This window comes from Myotis lucifugus, unplaced genomic scaffold, assembly GCF_000147115.1.
Source record: "Myotis lucifugus unplaced genomic scaffold, Myoluc2.0 scaffold_202, whole genome shotgun sequence".
Lineage (NCBI taxonomy): Eukaryota > Metazoa > Chordata > Mammalia > Chiroptera > Vespertilionidae > Myotis > Myotis lucifugus.
Window position 1 is genome coordinate 257892 of NW_005871250.1, and position 24862 is coordinate 282753.

The 24862-nt window shown below is 34.9% G+C and overlaps 1 protein-coding gene across 16 annotated transcripts in view; it reads left to right on the top strand.

Annotated features, from left to right (window-relative positions):
• The window catches only part of CSNK1A1 (casein kinase 1 alpha 1), a 42027-nt gene that overhangs the window by 9739 nt on the left and 7426 nt on the right, over window positions 1–24862 (top strand). For 4 of the 16 annotated variants that reach the window (XM_023761206.1, XM_023761203.1, XM_023761204.1 and 1 more), the window contains 9 exons: window positions 6000–6126; window positions 9053–9151; window positions 11460–11543; window positions 16378–16517; window positions 17729–17807; window positions 19065–19139; window positions 21759–21865; window positions 22817–22965; window positions 24698–24727. In XM_023761206.1, coding sequence (XP_023616974.1) covers window positions 6000–6126; window positions 9053–9151; window positions 11460–11543; window positions 16378–16517; window positions 17729–17807; window positions 19065–19139; window positions 21759–21865; window positions 22817–22965; window positions 24698–24727 — 890 coding nt within the window. Of the gene's footprint in view, window positions 1–5999; window positions 6127–9052; window positions 9152–11459; window positions 11544–16377; window positions 16518–17728; window positions 17808–19064; window positions 19140–21758; window positions 21866–22816; window positions 22971–24697; window positions 24728–24862 lie in introns of those variants that run through there. The other 12 variants (XM_014463196.2, XM_014463199.2, XM_014463202.2 and 9 more) reach the window with 7 other exon arrangements.

Here is a 24862-nt window from a genome sequence, read left to right on the forward strand (position 1 = left end):
TCCTTACCTGTCAAATCAAGCACTTAGTGTTTTACAGCCTCTTACTTGGTTTTTCATTCTCTAATTCAGCAAATGTTACTGAGCATTTCCTGTATATAAGGCATTGTGCTGGATTCTGGGAATATAGAGTTGTGAACAAGACAGATATAGTGTCTGCCTCTATTGTATTAGGATTTTCTTTTTTGTGTTTGTTAGGATTTTCTAGAGAAACAAAACCAATGGATTATATATAGGTATACTGAAAGGGATTAGGAGGGATTGACTCACACAGTTATGGAGATAAATCCTGTGATCTGTTGGTCTGCAAGCTGGAGACCTAGGAAAACCAGTTTAATTCTAGTCTAAGCCTACAGGCCTGAAAACCAGGGGTATGAATATCATGAAGAGAGTAAATTCTCCCTTCCTCCACCTTTTTTGTTCTATTCAGGCCCTTCACCTTGGGGAAGATGATCTTCTTTATTTAGTTTGTCATTCAAATGTCATTCTTGACTCATGTGGTAGTTGTCACTGACACCCCAAAATAATGGTTTACTTAGCTTCACTTAACGCAGTCAGGTAGACACATAAAATTAACCATTACACCTATCAAGTTGATACTTTAAAGGGGAGGACCTACATTAAAAAAATACATTTTATTTCTGTTATTGTCCTAGTCATAGGAATGGAACATAATTGGGTGTTTTAATCTGAACTGCATACTTATGAAAATTACACTGATTTGTTGCTCTGGGAAGTCCTTAGATCTCATAGCAACACGTTATTTATTTGTTTATTTTAGTCTTTTCTAAGATACTTCCATTTTTATAGAGAATCCTCAAAAAAAAAAAAACCTTGCCTCAAATCTCCAACTGTAATATAACATGTCTAGTTGGTTCCCCATGCCACTGTCATTCCTTCCCTTACTTTCTATTTTCATATTGCATTCTGATGCCAAGGCTAACCCTAAAATATTGATTTAATTATATTAAGTTCCAGCCACACTCTTGATAATTCCCCCAGTTATTTATAAAATTTAAAAGGTCTTTACAGCCCGAAGCTATCAGCCACCTTGACTGTCCTTCTATAGGTCTATTCTTGCCCCTGTCTAGCATGCCCTTTTCTACCTTCCCTTTCAGAATATTGTCCCTTCTTCAGGATATGACTGTAACAGATCATTTTCATGAGGCTTCTTTGGACAAATTTTGTTCCCGTGATGTTTTGGTTTTCTGCATTTTATGTTAACATTTTTTGTCGGCCCCAGTGACTTGTGAATGTATCATCTTACATTTCTGTTTTTATGTGTGTCTTAATATTTTAAACTAGATTTAGGCTGGATATGGGTTTAGGGGAAAGGAGATGAGAACAAAGAAGTGGACCTTGCCTTCTTTTAGCATATCCTTCAGACCTTAAGGCACCTTTTTTTTTTTCAATAGAAGTTAAAAGCTTCCAGAATAGAAATGGGAAATATAGAGGTGAAGGTAGAAATTGAATAAATAGGATTCAGATAAACAGAAGACTGTTCCTAGCTTCTAATCTGTGTGTAATAATGTCTGGGTGTGTTAGACAGGTGGAAAGCACAGATGGGGAGGGTATGAGGTGTTAGCTTTAGAAAAATAAGCTATATTATAAATTCCTTGAGATCAAAAGGAAGTATAACCAACATACACACAGCAGGAAGATCTAATTATTTTAGAAATGCATGGTTATTCCATGGGGGGGAAAATGCCTTTGAAACATTTACTTTTAAGCTATTTTTTATGGCTGATTTATCTTCACATTGAGAATAGTGAATATGTCTTATACACTAAGCAAGAAGGAGAAAAATACCCAATAAGAACTTGATTTATTTATTTTTTAAAGTATATTTTTATTTATTTCAGTGAGGGAGGGATAAAAACATCAATAATGAGAGAGAATCATTGATCAGCTGCCTCCTACACACCGCCCACTGGAGATCAAGCCCTCAACCCTGGTATATGCTCTGACTAGGAATCAAACCATGACCTCCTGGTTCATAGATGGAAGCTCAACCCCTAAGCCACACTGGCCGGGCAAAAAAAACTTGATTTTTTTTTTTTAAGCTCATCTCTCATTTCTAATTATTATAAGAGTATTTTGTTAAGGCTTATTCTGCAGAGTATTTTGTTAAGGCTTATTTTAAAGCACTTCTCAAAAAGTGTTTGTGAAATTATGTGTAAGTAATTGCATGAATATACGAAGTATGAATGTGTGTCTTTTACATTTCAGGTTTGGATTTGGGCTTGGATGGTTGTTTATTGCAGCTTTGTCAGCAAGCCATTGGTGCATATCTGCTGATATGCAGAGGAGATGTGGTCTTATGAGAGTTGATTTATGCTTTCCCTTTTGCCTTTGACTTTTTGTGCTTTTCCCTCACTGCCTTCACTCTTTCTGGATTTGGTGTTCTTGTATAGAATAAGTTCTCTTTTTTAATAATATGAATAAATTAGGTTTATACTAAAACTAGTGTGGCCCGGTGCATGAAATTCGTGCACATTAAAAAGGGAATTAATTGCCCTAACCGGTTTGGCTCAATGGATAGAGCTTCGGCCTGCAGACTCAAGGGTCCCAGGTTCGATTCCGGTCAATGGCATGTACCTTTGTTGCGGGCACATCCCCAGTGGGGAGTGTGCAGGAGGCAGCTGATCGATGTTTCTCTCTCATCGATGTTTCTAACTCTCTATCCCTCTTCCTTCCTCTCTGTAAAAAGTCAATAAAATATTTTTTTTAAAAGGGAATTAATTAGCGGAGATATTTTAATATTGCTATTTGCCCTTTCTCTATAATATAAGTGTGAGAAATGAAAGGAAATTAGTAAAATATATAAGAAAATAAAAATTTATTAATAAATAACAGTAAAAAAGATATAACAACAACAGAGGCTTGATATAAAAACGACAAAAACATGATATGAAAACAATAGAAACATGATATAAAAACAACAGTGATGCAAACAATGACTGATAAAGTGATTAAGCTTATTCTAATATCTCCCTGTACACCACATTAAGAGTGAAAACACTTTCAGAGTGCTTGACTAATTTCCCTTGTGATGAAGTATTTAGAACTTTAACTGTAATGTCACATGCTCTTCAAACTCGAGAGAAAGCAACATATAACTGACCATCTACGAAAATGGGTTCAGGTAGGAATATGCCTACTTTGTCTAGAGTTTGTCCTTGTGATTTATTAATAGTCATCACAAATGCTGGCATCACGGGAAACGTTGTCGAATCAATTTAAATGGGAGGCCAGTGTCAGATGGGGACAAATTAATTCTTGGAATCAGAACAACCTCTCCCTCTGCAGATCCTGTTAATACTTCAGCTTCGATAATGTTAGGTCGTAATCTTTTGATAATAAATCTGGTACCATTACAAAGACCCCATTTACTATTGAGATTTCTCAATAGCATGATGATTGCACCCACTTTCAGTTTTAATTTATGACACGGCATTCCCGAAGGAGAAATTCGAAGGAGAATTGAGAAATTCGATGGTAAAATTTTCCTTTTCAGCATCATCTGTGGAATCAATGGAATCATCACTCAAATATGTGTGAAAATCTCCATCGAGTATATCCAAATTTTCTTCATTTAATTTTTGAACATGCTCATTTTTTGGACAAAGAATTGCACGTTTAGATATATTTTTAATATTATCTATAGCAGTGGTTCTCAACCTTGGCTGCACATTAGAATCACTTGGGAATCTTTTTTAAACCCTGATTCCTGGGCCTCATCCTCCGGAAATTTTTCTTTGTTATGGGGTGGGGCCACAACATTAGTAACAAAGAAACAGAATTTCCGGAGGATGAGGCCCAGAAATCAGGATTTTAAAAAGATTCCCAGGTGATTCTAATGTGTAGCCAAGGTTGAGAACCACTGATCTATAGATATAGTATTTCCAAAGGTAGCTTCAATAATAGATCCATTACAAATCATTTCACTTCCATGCTCCGCTCTGAGGGCGGGTTCCTGCCTGAAAACTCGCCCTGAGGGCCGGTTCCTGCCTGAAACCTCACCCTCCAGGAAACAGCTGGGGAAGGGCGCAGCTGTTTCCAAGATGACCCCTGCAGGACTGATTTCCTTCCGGTTGGTCGCGGTTCTGGCCGTGATGTTACACCCAGGGTTTTTATATAAGGAGATTTTGCTACAGTTTTTATTATTGGGCATTTATAGTGGCAAGAACTGATTTTGGAAGTTCCTGACAGCTCTCTAGCTCAAATTTGCCTCTGCAATTAAGTAATGGAAGAGGGGGGAAAGGGTGGGGAAAAAGGAAAGGAGAACATAACCTATTCACTTTGTTCATCATTTACCTTTTAATATTATTATTATTATTATTATTATTATTATTTGTTACGTTTTATTCACTTCTTCCTCTTTCACCACTGCGAGCTTTTCCTTCAAGTAAATGTTTGAAGGAATGTGAAGTGTTAAATTCCCATATGGAAAATAAGGAAGGAAAAGGAAAAATTATAGAACATTCTTGTACAGCAGGTTCTCAAATAATGTTTTGTTCAATGTCATTTTGTTAAAGCATGGATGAGATACCATAGGAACTTAACTCTTGTTTATATCAAGAGTTAAAATGTCATATTTTGTTTTGCTTAATTTTTGCATAAAGTCACAGAATCTGTTGGCAATGTTAAGTGAATACTTATTGTAGGTAACAATTTCAGGTACAGTAAGGGCAGACCAGCTCTGCCATAGCCACATCTGTTGCTTTTCTTAGGCTTAGTAGGCAAGATTTCTTCAAGTTTAAGCAGAAACTCTTTCCCCACCAGGATACCTATTTCTGAAAATAGGGTGTGAAGTGAATTCCTTCTGTGTTTGATGGCAGTTATTCATGTATCAAGTTTTCAAGAACAGTTGAAGCTAAAGTATAGAAAGGAACATGAACTTTTGTTTTTTAGTTTTTACTTTTTTTATTGATCAGAGAGAGAGAGAGAAACATCAATTGGTTGCCTCCAGCACACGTCCCAACTGGAGACTGAACCCACAATCTAGGTATGTGCTCTGACCAGGAATCAAACCTGATCAAGGGATGATGCTCCAAACAACTGGGTCTGAGCCACACAGGTTAGGGGAGTAATGTTGATTGTTTAGGAAAGTACTCTTATCAGAACTATAGTCATACTAGTGACCCTCCACGAGTAGCTCGCTGCCGCTTGCCTCAGCTGGCCGCCCTACCCACCGCCACTCGAAGCTCTCCACCGCATGTAGCTTGCTGCCCCCGCTCCTGTAGCTCTCTGCAGCCCTGTAACTCGCTGCCCCACCCTCCTACTGGTACGTTACGTGATGGCGTCCCGACCAATTTGCATATTAACCTACTATAAGTATAGATAGAAACTTGAAATCATTTATTGAAGTGATTCCAAGTCCTTGAAGTCTCTGAAATTAGCAGAGTTATTGGGGACAGATTTTCCCACAATACAGCATGGGATAAGAAAAACATGATTCCCATCGAAAACAAGTTTCATCTTTGTTGTAGTACTGGTTATTACCTGTAATCTGAAACTAAGCAAAAAATGTGACTCCTTTAAAGAAATAGGATAAGTAATTATTGATTAAATATTTGGTGGGGAATGGGACAAGAGATATAATATTAGGGATCTTTGCTTTCTGAAATGTTTTGAAATGACTAATATGCATAGTCTTCTTCATTTCTTCAATTAGAAAGTAAGATCAGGTGAGATTAAAGAACTTGCCCAAGGCCACAGGAATCAGTGGCAGATGTGTATAGACTTCAGCTGTCCTGTAAGAGGGGTGTTAAGTCTGCCAGGCAAGACTTAATAGGACAATGAAGTCACTTGACAGGAGAAAAGTCACCTTACCCTTACTTTGTGTTCAACAATGTACTTACTCAGTGCCTTTATCATCTGAACCAGAGAGGGAAAACTTATTCTTAAGGTTTAAGAATTTTAAAAAATTTGGTGATATTAAGTGATAATCAGCTTTTCATAATGCCTTTGCTTTTCCTTTTTCCTTTTTGTTTTGTTAGGTGGTATGGTCAGGAAAAAGACTACAATGTGCTAGTCATGGATCTTCTTGGACCCAGCCTTGAAGACCTCTTCAATTTCTGTTCAAGAAGGTTCACAATGAAAACTGTACTTATGTTAGCTGACCAGGTATGTGAAATTTTGATGAGAATATTACTGTTCACCACTGTTTAACTTTAGGATCAGCAAATAAGATAAAATAGGAGGATGTACTCATTCAAGTTTACTACTCTGATATGACTTGTAGATGTTTTCCGATCAGTATAGGACAAAAATGGATTATGCTGGTTTACTACTCACCTCTAGACTAGTAGTTTTCATGGTGCTCCATCAGATGAAGAGCATTTGTTTTAGTGTTGAATGTAGCAAGTTTCCTTATAAGATTTTGTTTGAAGAAAGGGTTCAGAGTGTAGTATATAAATATAAATAAATGTACATATTGAAATTTTGGCTAAATTAAACAGATTGAATGCTATGTATTATGTCTGGAACCTTATGAAAGCTATATTTTTTAAAAAGGCACTAAAATCAAGATTTTTTTTTTTGATTTTTTTTTTTGGCCAAATAGATGTTTTTCGAAGTGATGGAAACTCAGCCATTGGTAGAATTTAAGCAAAGTTGGAATTTTTTGAGGTGTCATGAATTCGATCAATGCATTGGCTAGTGTTAGATTAAATTGTTTTAAAGCCAGAGCTTAGGTTTTTCTTTTTATAAGAAAGAAGATGTGTTTTAAAGAATTTTAAGATATGGGAATAGAGTCGGAAACAGGTAAATACATATAATTTTTAATTTTGGTCAAGATACCTTTAAGGGCAGGAAACTGTTGGAATTGGGTCAAGTTAACTTAATGTGTAAAATTGCTGTGGAAGAGAAAAACGTTTTAAAAATTTAGACCTAATATCATAAGAAAGTAAAATGAGATGATAAACAGAACTAGCATTTGAGGTAGAATTTTAGGAAAAATACAAAGGATTAGAAAGTAGTGCTCACTTTTTTTGTAATCAGCGCCTGATATTCCCTAAGTTTAACATATTAGTAAAGTACGGTGTTCTATTTGTGGCATATTATGGGCTCAAACATTAAAAAGTTTAAAACCTTTTAATATGTTTGAACTAACATGTAAGTGAATCCTAATAAAAATTTTATATTCTATAGCCTCAGTAACACATAGGCATTTATAAGGAAACATTTCAGGGCCTGCTACTGTAATTAGCACTGGGAGGAGAGGGATATGAAAAAACATAACTAGTTCCTTCTAGGAGCTTAGAGTTTACTAGTATTAGAGAAAAATGGAAAAATACAATGTTCTAGGTTCTGTGATAAAAGTATATTCTGGGTACACTGGTTGCGAAGGATAAAGAATAATTCGGGATGCAGAAAAGCATTTGTTTTAGCAGGTAACAGCTAAGTCTTGGTGATAGGCAACACTCGAATTAGTCTAAAGTTTGTGCTATTGTCTTTCCCCCAGTGTTTTCCCAGTGAGTTAATAGTCACAGTTTAATGAAGGGTATTATTTAGCTAGGACGAATGTGTACATTAAGTGAGCCAAGTGGTTTGTTTAATTCCTTAATGAACAAGGTGGTACTTGGACATTGCATATATCTACTTCCTTGAGAGTATAAACAGTGTAAGCCAGAGATTACAGATTTGACTTCAAAAGACATTTGTCAAGGTAAATGAGTAAGTTTTAGAATCTTTATATTCCTAGTAATAAAAACTCGGGAAAATTAGGACAAATAAAAAAAATAGAACCTTGACACGTACTACTGAGAAGAGCAAGAACATGGGTAAGATAATGTTGGCAGTCTGGCTATGGCAAACATTATCAAATAAAACAATTTCTAAGTCTCTTACAGAATAGGTAGACATATTTGATCATTTGAAGTTAAAACTATTTTAGAAGAGATATCATAAATAGTCAAAAGACAGGTTTTTTAAAAATGTAAATCTATTTACATAACAAATTACAGATAAAAGATTGTTGTATACAAAGAATTTTTGAAAAATTGACAAGAAAAGAACAAGTCAAAAGAATAATGGACAAAAAAATATATATTGACAGTTTATAGAATAGTAAATTGAAATGATCAGTACAAATGAACAGATTTCCAAACTAAGTGTTAGGGGATAATTGTCAAAGTGGCAAAATTTAGAAAGAACTGAAATCACTTTACTAGTGGGATAAAAGAATACTCTCATATACTCCTAGTCGAAAAATGAATTGTTAATAACCTATTTTAAAACACTTGGAGTGCGGGAAACGAGTTAAGTCGGCTCGCGTGAATTGCGCGTACTCCGCGGGAGCCGTCTTTAACTCGGTTCATATAGATTTGCGGTGGAGTGCGGGAAACGTGTAAACTCGGGCCGATTGTAACTGCGTATTACCAAATATTTGTTTGTAATCCACCCTTTTGGTGGATGGAACAAAACCAAAAGACAGAGCCATCTTATATTTTGGCGGGAAATTCACCCGCACTCCAAGTGTTAAAAGGCACCTATCAAAATGAAAAATACCCTTTAACCCAGCAACTCTCCCTGAAATTGTGTGGAACTTCTGGCCCATAGAAATAAAAGCACTAGTAGGTAGCATATTTAAGTTTATTAATATAATTATTGCTTACAGTAGGGAAATAATAACAATACTGTAAGTTGGGGAAAACATATCTATACCACAGAATATTTGTAAGACCTACACCATTTGACTTGATAGAATTTTCAAAAAAAACTTGTCAGATGGCATGTTAACAATTCAGATTTTGAATATGATTATATTAGTGTGGAGAAAAAAATGGGGGCGTCCAAAAAATGTTAAAAAAAAGGAGAAAAAAGGAAATCCAGCATGTATATGGCCTCATTTATATAAAGTCATATGCTTATTTTGTATGCTACCAACTTCCAGGAATGTTTTAGATATGTGTAGTTAAAAATAAATAAGCAAACAAGAATAAAGTTAATAAAGTGCTTCTATTTCCGTTTAAAACAATAACAATTTATAGCTTTTATCATCTAATTCAAATTGCTTGACTCAATTTTCTCTTCCTTTTTCTTTCCCCAGATGATCAGTAGAATTGAATATGTGCATACAAAGAATTTTATACACAGAGACATTAAACCAGATAACTTCCTAATGGGTATTGGGCGTCACTGTAATAAGGTTAGTCAAATGTTCTTTGCATGAAAGAACACAGAGTAAAAACTCCAAGAATTGCTTTGGTAAACTTGCGTTTTTTAAAAAGTCATAGTAAATTTAATTTGCTATTGATAATTGCTTTAAAATATTGTACTAACTAGAAGAATATCAGCTAACTCTTATTAACTTAGTAACTTGAAATAAATTTTCTCCAACTTACCCAACCAAGGTTAGTTATTTATATGAAATATAAAATTCCCAAGGGCTTTATAATGAAATGTAATAATCTGTTACTGAACTATTGAACAGTTTTAGCTATTTTATATTCATATGTGCTTGTGCCAGCGTGGAAACCATGGTGTTGACATTTGCTGACTGAGCATGGTTGATAATGAGCATTCTTCAGTCCTTGGATTTCTGTATTCAAAAGGATAACTTTTGGGCCTGCTTCAAAGTAGTTGACATTTTTTTGGGTGCCAAGTTGGGTGGATTCTCTATCCCTTCTCCCCCTTTCAAAGGAAAATATTAAGTGGAATGAATATTCATACAACAAAATTAGTGTTCATTGGGGTCTCAGAGCTGTTGAACTTTTGGGGGGATGATTGGGTTTTAGCTAGTGACGCATGATTGCAGTTAGAAACTAAATTGTGTTAACTTTTTCTGCAATTATTAGCGTATTGAGTGAATTGCTTTATTTATCGATTGATTCAATGTTGAGCTCGGGCAGACAGGCAGCATTGGCAATACACTAAGCATATTGTGATCTAATGATCTGATAGAAATTCTCAACTTCAGGACAACTTGGAGGCTTTTTGTTTTTTTATGTTTTTTTTGTTTTGTTATGTTTTTGGAAGGAAGATTTCCCATTTGATTTATTAAACCATTAAGAAATGTTTGGTGTTTTAGGTCTAGCTGTATATGTTTACCTTTGTTTGCCTGTATGAATGCCAACTTGGAGCTATTACCATTAGAACTGGTGTTATTTGTTAATGTGTGAGACATTAATGCTGGTCTGACCAAGTTTTAGGAAATTAAATTTTTTTTGTTGGAAGCTGAGTTAAATATTTAAAAAACAAAGGTGTTTAAATCTATATATAACTTACCTTGACATTCCCAAATTGCATCATCTTTTTTTTTCTTTTTTTTTTTAAATATTATATTGCTTCTCTCTTTGAAGCATCCAGGTTCTTAATTGTTATTGCCAAACCTGGTAATGTAATTGAAAGAATTTACTGGTCTTAATTTTGGGGCAGTTCTGTCAGTTTGACCCTAATCTTTTGGGCATTTCACAGCCCCCCACCCCATTTCCCCTGCCCTCCCCCCCCCCCCCCCAAGATCTGTTATCCTCATGTGATCTGTATTGATATTGCAGGACATGGTTTTTTGCCTTAAACGAAATTATGATCTAGATAATTCCTCTTTGCTTCCTCCCCTCCCCCTTTAAAAATAGCTTGTTAATCACGCAGTTGTGTTAGAAAATCCAAATTGCCCAGCGATGAAAATCTTTAGGATTTTGTGTCCTCTTTAGAGATATTGAATAGGATGCTGTGGAGCTACTTGCTGTTACACAGATTCAGAGAACCCCTAGGGTAGAAGCACAGTGTTTTAACTTAGCTAAGACTCAAATTCTAAATGTTCTTGAACATTTTAGACTAGTGTTTTGTTTATGTAGTTGGTTTCTAGTGTTTTCTGTATTGTAGTTTGAAAAATGCCAGTTGTATGAGACTGGATTCTTTGGTCAGCTTGTTCCAGTAGTTTTCTATTAATTGGAAAACATAGTTTTGGGGGGCTTTGAGGTTGACTTTTCAAGTAAAATTTATTATTTTGAAAATTGTTCTGAATTTGATATTTAGGAGTGGCCACTCCAATCTTAGTGAATTTGCTCATCTCTTCCAGTAATCAGCCCTGCATGCTTATTAAAATAAATTTTAAGGTGACTAAATGCCTTCTACCTCTTCCTTACTGAAGATTTTTCCCCCCTGTATAATTTTTGGGGAGAGAAGGGCAGATTATGGTACTAAAGATTACAAATCCAAATTCCCCATTTTTGATTAAAAAATTAAAGAGACAAATGTCACCATTGCTATCCCTGTTTCAGGCAGTGACACATTATAGCGGCATTAAAAAACCTGAGTATTTTCCAGAATTCAAATGTTCTTGATCATGTGATTCTTATTTGGAAAACTGAGAAGCTCAGTGCTTGGTGGAAGAAGGATGGCATTTGGCTACCCTGTTCTTTCTCTAATGCCTCGGTGTTGCCTGTCTGCGCCGGCCATTGTTGCAATGTAAGCAATACTGTTTGATGCACTGCCACCCTCTATTGTCTGTTTAGTGTTTAGAATCTCCAGTGGGGAAGAGGAAAAGAAGCATGACTGTTAGTACTTCTCAGGACCCATCTTTCTCAGGATTAAACCAGGTCTGAAACTGTCTCCTATTCCAAACTCAATCCCAAATTCATGTGCTTTTCTTTTTTTATTGTTTTATTTTGATTATTTTTGTTTTGTTTTAATTCTGGAAAATGTAGATCTTTCTCAAGCACCTCTTACGTTGGCATTATTCAGACATACTTGGCAAACATAACATTACTAAGATGTTTCTTTGTGGCTTTCGCTTAAACTTCTAAAGTTTAGAGAAAACCTAATGAAAACAGGATTATGTTTAGATCTCTAACATCCATGTAAGGAAATAATACGTTAGTCTAGTATGGAAATTCTTTACTTGGTGATAAACTTGAAATAGACTTTTTAGTTTAAAAATGTATTTGGAGTTGCATAACTCAGTGCATGAAATACATCAGTACTGAATGGTGAATATATTATGCCTTAACTCTCTTCTCCTTCCCTAATGACCTTCAGGTAAGTATAGGTCAGATTTCAGTTCTACTGTTTCTAGAATTGATTTACCTCAGTAAGAACATATGCTCTGGAAATAGAAGACATTGCATTCTAACAATATAACAATAACATAATTAAACAATTGCCATTAATAACACACAAATTAAGTGAATGTATAATCTGATGATTTAGTGCAGGGGTCCTCAAACTTTTTAAACAGGGGGCCAGTTCACTGTCCCTCAGACGGTTGGAGGGCCGGACTATAGTTTAAAAAAAAACTATGAACAAATTCCTATGCACACTGCACATATCTTATTTTGAAGTAAAAAAAAAAAACAAAACGGGAACAAATACAATATTTGTATTTGCATGTGGCCCGCGGGGCGTAGTTTGAGGACCCCTGATTTAGTGTTTGGCAGTCTAGATAAACACCCTCATAATTTTCTAACTTTTTAAAACGTAAGCAGAACTCTTCACAATCTTTTACATTTGTAGATATTAAATATGTTTCTTACTGGATGAATTTTCAGACAAACAAGGGGAAATAGGTGGGTTTTTTTCTATTTAAATAATAGTTTTTTTAATCATAAAATTTAGGTAAATTTTGAAGCTCAAGAGCAAATGAGTCTATCAATTTAAGATACACTGAGAAGGAAGTATTGCCATGAGTAATTTAAAAAAGAAAGTTGTATTTTATATGTGAGCATATGTTGTAGTTCCTTAATTACCACATGCATCATCTGAGTGATATGTAATTTTTGTCCATACTACCCAGCATTATTTTAGGGGCCACCTTCTCTTGCTGTCACAAAGGTTTCATAAATTTACATTTATTTTTATTCATGGACAAAGAAGTAGTACCAACTGTGGTGACTAGGTTTGGTTGGGAAAAGAGGGAAGTGTTAAAAGTATGTGAGGCACATTGTAAGGCAAATTTGGTTCTCCTTTTTTACTTATTCATTAATTCACACATTTTACTTATATTTTGTACCATAATTATTTAATAATTTCCATTAATTTTTTTTGAATTGTTTATATTCTCTATAGATTAGCTGGGTTGTGAGGAAAAGTGACTTTGTTAAGTCTTTGGAGGGGCAGGGTAATGTGACCCCTGGTTAGGAGAAATTGATGCATATACTAAAAACTAAAATTGACAGTAGTGTTTCTGAAGAAAATGCACCTCTACTGAATAGAGTTATCCCAGTATATCCAACATTAACTCATTTCCACATGCCTTTGAAGAATCGTGCTGTATTCTTTAACACAGGAAGAAATTTTACTTAGAACATACATATTTTTAAAACCCACAGTTTTGCTTGACTCACCAAAGAGATTAGGCCTCTCTTTGCATATATAAACCTATAAAAATGCATTTTCTTATGACTTACTAAATACTGACTTCCTTGTTTGTTCTACCTTTACATATTTGCGGTTGTTTGTATCCTTGGTATCGGTTTCATGTATATACTTCCATTATATGTTTACATTCATTTTTAAATTCACAGCATAGAAAGCTACTAAAGATGCTTAATAGATCTCAGAAAATGATGAATTACCCAGAGATTTAAAAGCTTTTTTAAATTTTTAAGTAGTTTTTCTTTCAATTGTTTGCTCTTAAAATAGGATACCTTTGTTTGGCAGTGACATTACTTTTCCTGACTTAGATTTTACAAGAGAAATTTTTAAATTGATTTGCTTTGTAGTATTTTGTTTTGATACCAATGATTGAGATGTTTAAGAAGATAGTGTTTGAATGTTTTTTGTTTTCTTCATTACATTTCATCCTTTAGAGTTGTGGAAGGAAAAATACTCTAGTGAACAGTTACTCAAGCAGTCTTTTTAGTTGTGAGAAAGTGTGTGGTTATTGAATTGCACATCAGCTTCTGATTGTCGATTTAGACACGAATGAAGCTATCAGACATAATCATGTCAGAGATGTTCCTATTTTCTCTACTTTGAAGTAATGAACGAAGAAATCCTGGAAAATAGCCCTTAGAGGAGAGTCTGTGTTCTAATCCAGTGATGGCGAACCTTTTGAGCTCAGCGTGTCAACATTTTGAAAAACCCTAACTTAACTCTGATGCCGTGTCACATATAGAAATTTTTTGATCTTTGCAACCATAGTAAAACAAAGATTTATATTTTTGATATTTATTTTATATATTTAAATGCCATTTAACAAAGAAAAATCAACCAAAAAAATGAGTTCTGAAACTGTCTCCTATTCTCATAGGTTCACCATCACTGTTCTAATCACTTCTTATTCAAAATCCACATAATTCTTAGGGATATTTTTTAAATACTTTGAGGCTGGGTGTCCTTTTATGTTTATTTTTCCCTTGATTGATTTTCTATATGAATCTGGAGCTTAAGTCATAATTTCTGTTTTGCCTTTGAGAAATATTTTGCTCATTTTGATACTTGTGTACTAAACTGATATTCATATGAAGACAAACAGCATGAGTTTTTTTGTTTTATAACACTTTATATTTCTATAACTCAGTTGCTTAAGTTAGTATCTTTATAAGCGCTTTCTTTATTCAACTACATTTTACTAAAAATTTAATCTTCATTTTTTATAGTAGTAAATCAAATAAATATCACATTGTTAACATAGTTACAGAAGCTCAAACCTCATTGTCTTTTTGATCCAGCTTAAAGCTGAGACTAGGTTAACAGTGCCTGCCTGAAATAGGTATTTTTCATCCAACTAAGAGAAACACTTGGTCAGATCTTTTTCACTTAAATTAATAACTTGCTTTATTTTTTGACACAAACCCTAACAGACTAGGTAATCAGGTTTTCCAGCATATCACAAATTATAAACTGTGACAGAAGGAACCCCAATGTCAGCCTAATGGAAAAAAACTACAAAATTTAGGCATAACTAGTAAAGTGTAATAGTCTAGGGCAGCCATGGGCAAACTATGGCCGAATAAAACTAAAAAAAAAAAAAAAAAAAGACCGTACCCTTTTATGTAATGATGTTTACTTTGAATTTATATTAGTTCACACAAACACTCCATCCATGCTTTTGTTCCGGCCCTCCGGTCCAGTTTAAGAACTCATTGTGGCCCTCGAGTCAAAAAGTTTGCCCACCCCTGGTCTAGGGCCATGGTCGGCAAACTGCGGCTCGAGAGCCACATGCGGCTCTTTGGCCCCTTGAGTGTGGCTCTTCCTAAGCCTGAGGAGTACCCTAATTAAGTTAATAACAATGTACCTACCTATATAGTTTAAGTTTAAAAAATTTGGCTCTCAAAAGAAAATTCAATCGTTGTACCGTTGATATTTGGCTCTGTTGACTAATGAGTTTGCCGACCACTGGTCTAGGGCTATATTAGTGTAAGGGCATATAGACTTGCTTTGCTTAATAATCTTAATGTGATTTTATGATAAAAGTTACACTTTTAAGTAAATATTGTTTATTTTGCTTTAGAAGGTAGGTAAATGTGAACATATTTGGATTTTTTTGTCAAAAATAGTTTGGTTTGTTTTCTTTTAAAGGTGTTGTGTTTTGTTTCATTTTTAATATATTTTTTATTGATTTCAGAGCAGAAGGGAGAGGGAGAGAGACAGAAACATCAATGTTGAGAGAGAATCACCAACCGGCCGCCTCCTGCACGCTCCCCACTGGGGACTGAGCCCGCAACCTGGGCATGTGCCCTCAACCGGAATCAAACCCAGGACCCTTCAGTTTGCAGGCTGATGCTCTGTCCACTGAACCAACCAGCTAGGGCTCTTTTAAAGGTTTTAATTATGGGGAGTAAACGGCGAATTACTTAAAAATCAACATTATAAATGAGTATCTTAATCTCTTTGTACCATATATGAGAGAGCACTAAACTTTATTTTATAATACAATATTAGTTTGGTTTTTGGTTAGGTTATCTAAACTGCTGATTGTAAGCCACCTTGATATTAAGTACTTTTTTTTTAAAGATTTTAGGTCAACTTGTTATAGTTTCTAGAAGTTTAACCTGATCACATGCATAAATGTCACTTCATGTAGTAGAATGTAATGCATGCTTGTTTAAAAAATGCTTATTTTTTGTTAATAAAAATCTTGGGTTTTCTTGTTAATATCAAACTTTGAGAGCTGTCTTGTTTACCAATAGTAACTGGATATCGGGTTCCATTATGGCACACAGCACACAGGCTTCTGGGTGTGGAGTGAACTGAGCCTGTGAAATTGTTCAGTTGACAGAATCAAACACTTGACCTAACTATCTTTTTAAACTTGATTTATTAATGAGGACTAATAAAAGCTTATTGGAGTGTTACGTTTGTTCATGATATCTGTTCTACTTATGATACTTTGATGTATTTGAACAAAGAAAGTAGATGCCATTTAATGAATAAAATAGTTTAATTGAACAAGGTGGAAACCTAATAATGTCTTTTTATTTTCTTTTAAAGTTATTCCTTATTGATTTTGGTTTGGCCAAAAAGTACAGAGACAACAGGACAAGGCAACACATACCATACAGAGAAGATAAAAATCTCACTGGCACTGCCCGATATGCTAGCATCAATGCACATCTTGGTATTGAACAGAGGTGAGTTTGACAGTTGAAAGTGTTAATAAAATTCATAGCAAAAGCCATTGATGTATTTTTTTTTAATATTTCAGTTAGTTTCTTACAGTATCTAAAGATATCTCTTGGCTGAGTATTTGAAGGGTGCTTATTAAATCTTTTACTTGCTGCTTTAGCCAGTGCAGAGAAGCCAATTAAATGAGGCCTTTTTGTTTTCTTTGTTGAAGGTCATCCCTTGGGAAGAAAAATACTGCATGGTGAAAAGTTATATGCATAAATGCAATTTTATCATGATGTTTATATTTGCAGCTGAAGATAGTACTCATTTTCTTAATACTGATCTTGAGCTTTTATATTTTAGTGATACAAGTTGAGTTTTGGGGAAGACTATAAGTTATTTTTACAAGGAAAATGTTATCTGAGTCTAATGAACCAAAAGGGATTGGTGGATCATCTTCTGTCCTACTCTTGCATACCATAAATTAATAGCATCTAGTTTGAATAAATCTTCATAATCTCTGCTGTTTCTTGGCTTGAGTTCTAGGTTTTCATGTTCTCCATCTTTTATAAATCATTTTTTGCTCCTTAAACCAAGCTTAGAAAATACCCATGAATATCTGAATACCCTGGGTTAAACTGATTTCACATTTTCTATAGGTCAAAGTATTACCAGTTCTTAAATATATAGATCTGTCTGAATGTATGTATGTATGTATGTATGTATGTATGTGATAGTTGAGCCTTGAACAAGTCAGGTTTGAACTGCTCTGGGTCTGGTCTGTTGAATGTGGTCAATTGAAAGAAGTCTGCATATAAGTGTAGCCTTGCATTTCAAACCTGTGTTGTTCAAGGGTTGAGAGAAAGAGAGAGAGATCATATAGATGTTTAATTAGGTTTACATTAATTTATTTCAACCTCGATAAAGTTATGAGGTTCTGCAAAACTTAACAAGAGTTCTGCTCTTTGGTTTGGAAAGTTGTTTAGCTAAATCCTTTTTGCTCTTTTCTAAAAATTACGTTGCAAGGCAATGTTAGATTTTGCAATCTGGGATTCTATGAGTTTTATTTAGAAGTAACCCATTAATGAACGTTTTTATTACCTTAACTATGTACCTTCTTGTACAAGACACCAAATTGCTCTCTCCTCACTTGACAAAATTCTTCTGTGTACCTGGCTTTCTTTCACGTTTTTCATAATAATTTCAGCTTATAAATTTACATTTTCTTTTCTAGTCGCCGGGACGACATGGAATCATTAGGATATGTTTTGATGTATTTTAATAGAACCAGCCTGCCATGGCAAGGATTAAAGGTAAACCAGACTCAAATGACCAGTTTTTGTTTTTTAATTTATCTTTATTTTTGAAAGTATTACAGATGTTACCCTTTTATTCCCCTCTCCACCCCACACCCCCTCTTTTGTTTTAAGAGTAAAAATAATATTGGGGATGAACTTTAAGTCTCTTTCAAATAGGAGGTGTTCTAAAATGGAATTACTTTATTTTTACTTTTTATTGGGAAATAAAATCTGATCATTTCAGTAAGAATAAGCTAATAGAATCCCACATTCATACCTGAAGAACACACATTTTTGGGAGACAGGAAGCCAGGTACCCATTGGCAACCAGAAGCTTTATCTGGATAGAAGTTAACATGGGCTAAGAAATTAGGTGGAGGCCATTATACTTTTGTGTACAGTAAAACTGGTTTAGCCAGCAATACTAGCTGTATTATTTAATTATCCTAACATTTCTTTTGTGTGTATTAATGATAAATATCTGTGTCTTAGAATTGAATGGCTATGTTATATGTTAATATTTTATTCATCCTTTAAAGGAAAATGGTGTCTGTATTTTTTTTTAATTATCTGTGAGACTAGGAGCTTGTTTTGTATTTATGTGTGAGTAGCTTTATTCATTATTAATATTTTTCATTGGAAAGGTATTTTGACTTAGCACCAGTTATTTTTATATATTTTTATTGCTTTTTTTTTTTTTCTTCTTTTTAAGAGGAAGGGAGAGGGATAGAGAGATAGAAACATCAATGAGAGAGACATCATTGATCGGCTGCCCCTGCCATGCCTCCCACAGGGATCAAGCCTGCAACCCAGGCATAGGCCCTGACCGGGAATTGAACCGATGGCCTCTTGGTTCCTGGTTCGATGCTCAACCGCTGAGCTACACTGGCCGGGTGGCACGAGTTATTAATGTCACTAAATGATGGGCTCATTTTTTTGTGTTGATTTGCTTATATCTTTGCTCTTGTGTTGACTATGGGTTAAGAAAATTTCAAATTTGACCACCCATGTTTTATTTAAATCATATATATCTTCATGTTCCTGTTAGACTCACCCTCTCTTAATAGCTAAAAATGTTATTGAAATAGAAACCCATATAGAAATTAACAATTTGGCGGGGGTGGGGAACTTAAATATGTTGTACTTTGGGGTTTGTTTAAATCTAGTTTATGTTCTCTTGAATCTTAAGTTTACATTTGTGTCTAGTATGTTAAACTAATAAGGATCTCAGTAACACTGAACATGTCTGTGTGGTTTGATTCTTTTCCACAGGCTGCAACAAAGAAACAAAAATATGAAAAAATTAGTGAAAAGAAGATGTCCACTCCTGTGGAAGTTTTATGTAAGGTAGGTGTACATGCTTGATTTTGTTTTTAATATAAATGATCCACGAACAAAAAGAAACACTTTTCTTGCCATCTCTGGAACTTAAACATCGTTTTAGGAGCTAGCCATTTGCCATTAAGTGTGTGTTTTACTGTTTCTGATTTCTTTGAGCTCTGTCATCTGTTAAAAATTATAGGGAAAATAAGAGAACAGGCAAACTTTTCTAATGGAGCCTCACTAATTTATGAGAGATATTACATTTTAAAATATTCTAAATTAAAAAAGGACATCGACAGTTGGTACAAAAGGAGTAGGGAAACAAAGGCTAGCAGATCAGAACAAAATAAAATAGTACATGTGTGACAATATAGATGACTGAATCAGGCTTATTTCTCTGAAATCTCAAACTTTGTAGAGAAGCACGTGAGTTTAGAATGGAAAGATGTTCTGTGGGAAACCATGGCTAACATGAAAGAAGACCACATGATTGTCTTTTAGACTGTTGAATACCTGAAATAATGAGAAAATAGTATGTAATTACATAATTGGGTGATAGAAAGTAGAAATCAGCATGAGTTGAAATAGTACTCTGGAGGGGATAATTGGTGATATCTTTATGTGTCTCCCCATTCACACATTTGTTTTCCCCTTTTATACATATCCTATATAGTAAAGGGTAATATGCAAATCGACCAAAAGGCGGAATGACCGGTCGCTATGACACAACACTGACCACCAAGGAGCAGATACTCAATGCAGGAGCTGCCCCTTTGTGGTCAGTGCGCTCCCACAGTTGGAGCACTGCTCAGCCACAAGCCAGCTGATTGCTGATGGCTGGTGAGCACAGCGGCCCGCCTCCGCAGCAACACGAGGGCACCCGGACGGGCTAAGGGACACACACACACACACACACACACACACACACAGTGCACGAATGTCATGCCTGGTGGAGTGGGAGACTATGATCTTTTCTGAGACACCTTGGGATTCATTGTTTCAAATAATGAAATAAATTTATTTATTTATTTATTTACTTTACTGACCTCTGGCTGTGTAGGACTGGCCAGGGCTGTCCCATCCAGCCAGGTCCTCCCCAGACAGCAAACCAGCATCCCTCTGCCTCACCTTTAATCGTACAGTCTTATGTCTCATTCCTTTGCTCTCCACTTTCAAAGAGGCATCTGACATTGTGCCCTAAGGAGTAATTTTTGTCCAAGGACTAAGAATTTGGCAGATGGAGGAGGGAGGGCATGCAAAGTTGCCCCTAAAATTTTTTTATTTTACTTTATTGATTTTTTTACAGAGAAGAAGGGAGAGGGATAGAGTTAGAAACATCGATTAGCTGCCTCCTGCACGCCCCCCAGTGGGGATGTGCCCGCAACCAAGGTACATGCCCTTGACCGGAATCGAACCTGGGACCCTTCAGTCCGCAGGCTGATGGTCTATCCACTGAGCCAAACCAGTTAGGGCAATTATGAAATATATTTTAGGTTAATAAGTAAAACGTTATGTTGTAATTCACCCAGATAACTTAAAAACCTATATGCTTCAAGAAGCAAAACATATTTTCTATAGACTACATTTCCATGGAACAGAAAGATTCATTTGTCTCATTAGAAAAGTCAGCCATTTTTCCGGAAGAGAAAGGATTATAACAGTCTCTACGTGTGGACTACATCTTAATTTTGGTGTAGAAATTGTGGGCTATGACTGTCTTTTAGATTAGCCACATACAGTTGATTCAGTGTGTAGTAAATACAGAAGTATTAGGTATTACTATAAAATAGTGAGAATGTTTTAAATCTGGTTAAGAGTTTAAAAACAAAGATGTATAATATATTCATGACTTTATTTTCAGATGTTCACCCTAGAAAATAAAATAGCATAAAAGTACTTTGTAAAACTTAAAACTGTTTATATCAATACAATCATTAAAAATAAATGTTGCAAATAAATCCATTCTATCCTGCCTTGTTCTAGATGTGAGAAATTCATTGAAATCGTAAGGTTGTGCGAAGAGACTTTTAACTTACCTCCCTTCACTTTCACATTTACTGAAGGAGAGGAGATGTAGGGATTTTTGTTATTTTAATGCTTTGCACATTTACATTCTTGATGGCAAAATACTTTTGATGACTAATATCTACAGCCTTAAATGTTTATAAACATCTTTGAGAATCTTCCTTAGGAAATTGAACATGGAAAAAGTTTATGCCCACAGATGTGATTATTAGTATTGTTTATTAAAAAAAAGTTGGGCTCCCCTAAATGTCTAGTTAAAGGGTACAAGTTAATTATGATGTATTCGTAAGGTCTGCTGTTATGCAGCCAACACAGAGGTTTATGAAGCAGTTGGAAATAACAAAAGGGTGCTTGCAATATAATGTTAATGGGGAAAAAATATTTCTCTACCAGTATTAAATGATAAAGTAATAATAAGGTGGTCAAGATGGTAAACTTTTGTTAATTTTATGAGGATACCAAATCAGTTATTTTACTTTCAGATCATCCAATAAAGTAGTAAACCCCCTCCTCAAATACATATTTTGCTTGTATTCAAATGCATTGATTTTTCTATCTTGAAATAAGTTGTTTTGTTTTTGTTTTTTTTAACTTTTTCTTTTACTCTTGAACTTACAGGGGTTTCCTGCAGAATTTGCCATGTACTTAAACTATTGTCGTGGGCTGCGCTTTGAGGAAGCCCCAGATTACATGTATCTGAGGCAGCTATTTCGCATTCTTTTCAGGTCAGTTTTTAAAGTGTTTAAGACTCTAAAGTCCAGTGAAGGGGGATTAGTTAAATTTACTCAACATATCTATTCTGACAAGTGGAAAATTAAAGTGGGCCCAACCAACATGAGTAAAATTTTAAGAAATTGATTTTGTTTGGCTTTTTACCACTTGTAGTATTAATGTACTTGAAATTATTTTAGTTTGGGATGGATAAACAGTTGAATCAAGCTCAAAGTAGAATCAAACTTTTCCACAATATTTGCATTTTACATTACATCTTAGTGACATTGGTGGCCCATGGAAGTCTCCAACTTTGGTACAGGACCTTATTCAATACCAAAATGAAAAGCAATTAAAATATCAGTCATAGAGTGTTTGGTAGCGTGGAGGCAGGCCAAATTCTAGGATTCCCTTGGTGCAACCCAGAATTGGTCTTGAAGAGGGGAGGGGTGAGATAAAGTACACGGGGTTGGATTTCATAAGAATTGGAGGTAATCCTCTAACCCCAGAAAAGTCTTCCCAAGCCACTAGCATAGATCTCTCTCTTACAAACTTAGAGTCCCATTCCTGCTCTATTTGTTTTCAGCAGTACCTCCTTGTTATGATTATTCCCACAAGATAATTGACAGTGTTTTTGCTATCCATGCTGCCTTCCATTCCCACCCTCTTGCCCCTTTTAAGAAAGTTTAAAGGCAGCTTTTTTTTAACAGTAGAGGATTTATTATCAAATATAGCAGACCAAATGTGGTGACATCATTTTCCTCCCACTTTATCCTGACATTTATAAAGTGAGAATTAATTAAATGAATGGTTAAAAAAATCAGTAGGGAAAGAAATCTTTTGGAAGTTATCACCCTTAAGAGAAAATACTCAATTCCTTAAAAAAATGCCCTGTCTTGAAAGTTCAGTTGTGTATTAAACTAGAGTCTTATTGAAGAATTAACATGTAATTTTATATTTTCCAGAACCCTGAACCACCAATATGACTACACATTTGATTGGACAATGTTAAAGCAGAAAGCAGCACAGCAGGCAGCCTCTTCAAGTGGGCAGGGTCAACAGGCCCAAACCCCCACAGGCAAGCAAACTGACAAAACCAAGAGTAACATGAAAGGTTAGTAGCCAAGAACCAAGTGACGTTACAGGGAAAAAAATTGAACACAAAATTGGGTAATTCATTCATTTCTAACAGTGTTAGATCGAGGAGGTGGTTTTAAAATACATAAAAATTTGGCTTTGTTTAAAAAAAAAAACAAAAAACGTCCTTGGAAAATTTGACTACTAACTTTAAACCCAAATGTCCTTGTTCATATATACATGTATATGTATTTGTACATACATATATGTGTGTATATTGTATCATTTCCTCTTGGGATTTTGGGTCATTTTTAACAGCTGCATCTTTTTTACTCATTCATTAACTCTTTCCAAAATAAACATTTGGTGTTGGGAATATGGTATAGTCAATAAATCCAAAATCCTAGACCTAACACTTGTTGATTTTTAATAATGAAGCTGGTTAGCCATGATGTCTTGACTTTCTTTCAGACTAACAGTGTTAAGAATTTTTTCTGCATGTTAATGCTTTAGCATTTAAAATGGAATATTGTGAACACGATCTGATTTCAAGAGGTGAGTCTGAGTTTGGCATTGCCCCAAAGTGTCTATCTTCTCAGTTGTAGAGCATCTAGTTTAAGCTCTTAAATGCTGAAATAACTGAAAAGCTCGACACATAAATCTCTTAGCTAATATTTACCTACATGTGTTCTTTAATTTCCAAATGATCTTTTGCTTTTGGCTTTATTTTTTTTTTTTTTAAATCATGCTAATATTCAACATCTAGGAGTCCGATGTGGAATTGAATTCTGCAGTTAGGCCTTGCAAATTGAAAAAAAAAAAAAAAAAAACTGGGGCAAATGCCATTGAACTGCTAGTCTGTTTCTGTCTTTCTCCAGCACTCTTGGTGCTATAGGAGTAGAACTGTTAGGATACAGCTCCATTTCTTATTGCTGTTGTCATACAGTTCAACTCCTGTGTTTCGTGCTTTTTGTTTGTTTTTCCCCCCTTTCTAGGGCTTACCTCCTAATACCTGCCTACTTTCTAGAAGTAGTGGGCAGGTAAAGTTTGGTTTGGGGGCTTTAATTATTTAATTTCTGAATGACTGCTCTAGTCTGAACTTGGTCTTCTTTGATCCATATTTTTAGTGTTGTGCTTAAACTATTTTGTAATAAAAAAAATAGGCTCTACTCTGAGGATACTTTATAAGAAGTATAATTAACTGATGTCATCCTCATCCCAGCAGCTCATCTATTAGGAATGAAGTAGAGATGCTTCCGTAATGGTCAGGATTCACAGTTGAAGTTTTAATGTAGTGAGGGTTCTTAGACAATGAAATTTCAGCTCAGGATAGCAAACACTAATGCTTGCCCAGTGTTCTGCCTGTGCATCTCACTTGGGACTTAATTGCCCCTTTTGAGTGTTTTAATCATTGTATAACTAATCATAGCACCAAAATATAGAAGAAATGCTACTGTTTAGGTAAGACAACCTAGAGTCTCTAAACTGAGGCCTTGGTACATCTGACACCTATAGTATATTAGCTTTTTATCACAAACTGAAACCAATTTTTGCCTAAAGCTAGCTGGGATAATAGGATCATCATGATTTGCAGTTTCTAGAACTAAAATTAGATTGAAATAGCAGCTGACCTAGAACATTTCACTTCAGGCATTCAGCAGCCTTCAGAAAGAATTATACCTTATTTTGAGCTAGTTTCATTGTTAGTTTACTGTGTATTTCTTACTCGATAAACAAGTAAAATTTTTGTCCTGCCCTGCCCTATCCAGGTCTTAAAGATGAGCAGTTGGATCCACTAAGTTAGTATATTTCCTTGGGAAAAAAATTAAACTTAAGTTTAATCCTTACTTTGTAGCTATTTTTTTTTATAAAAAACAACTTAAAATCTTATAAAAATCTTATAGCATTATTAGACACAGGTTATACGAATTGTT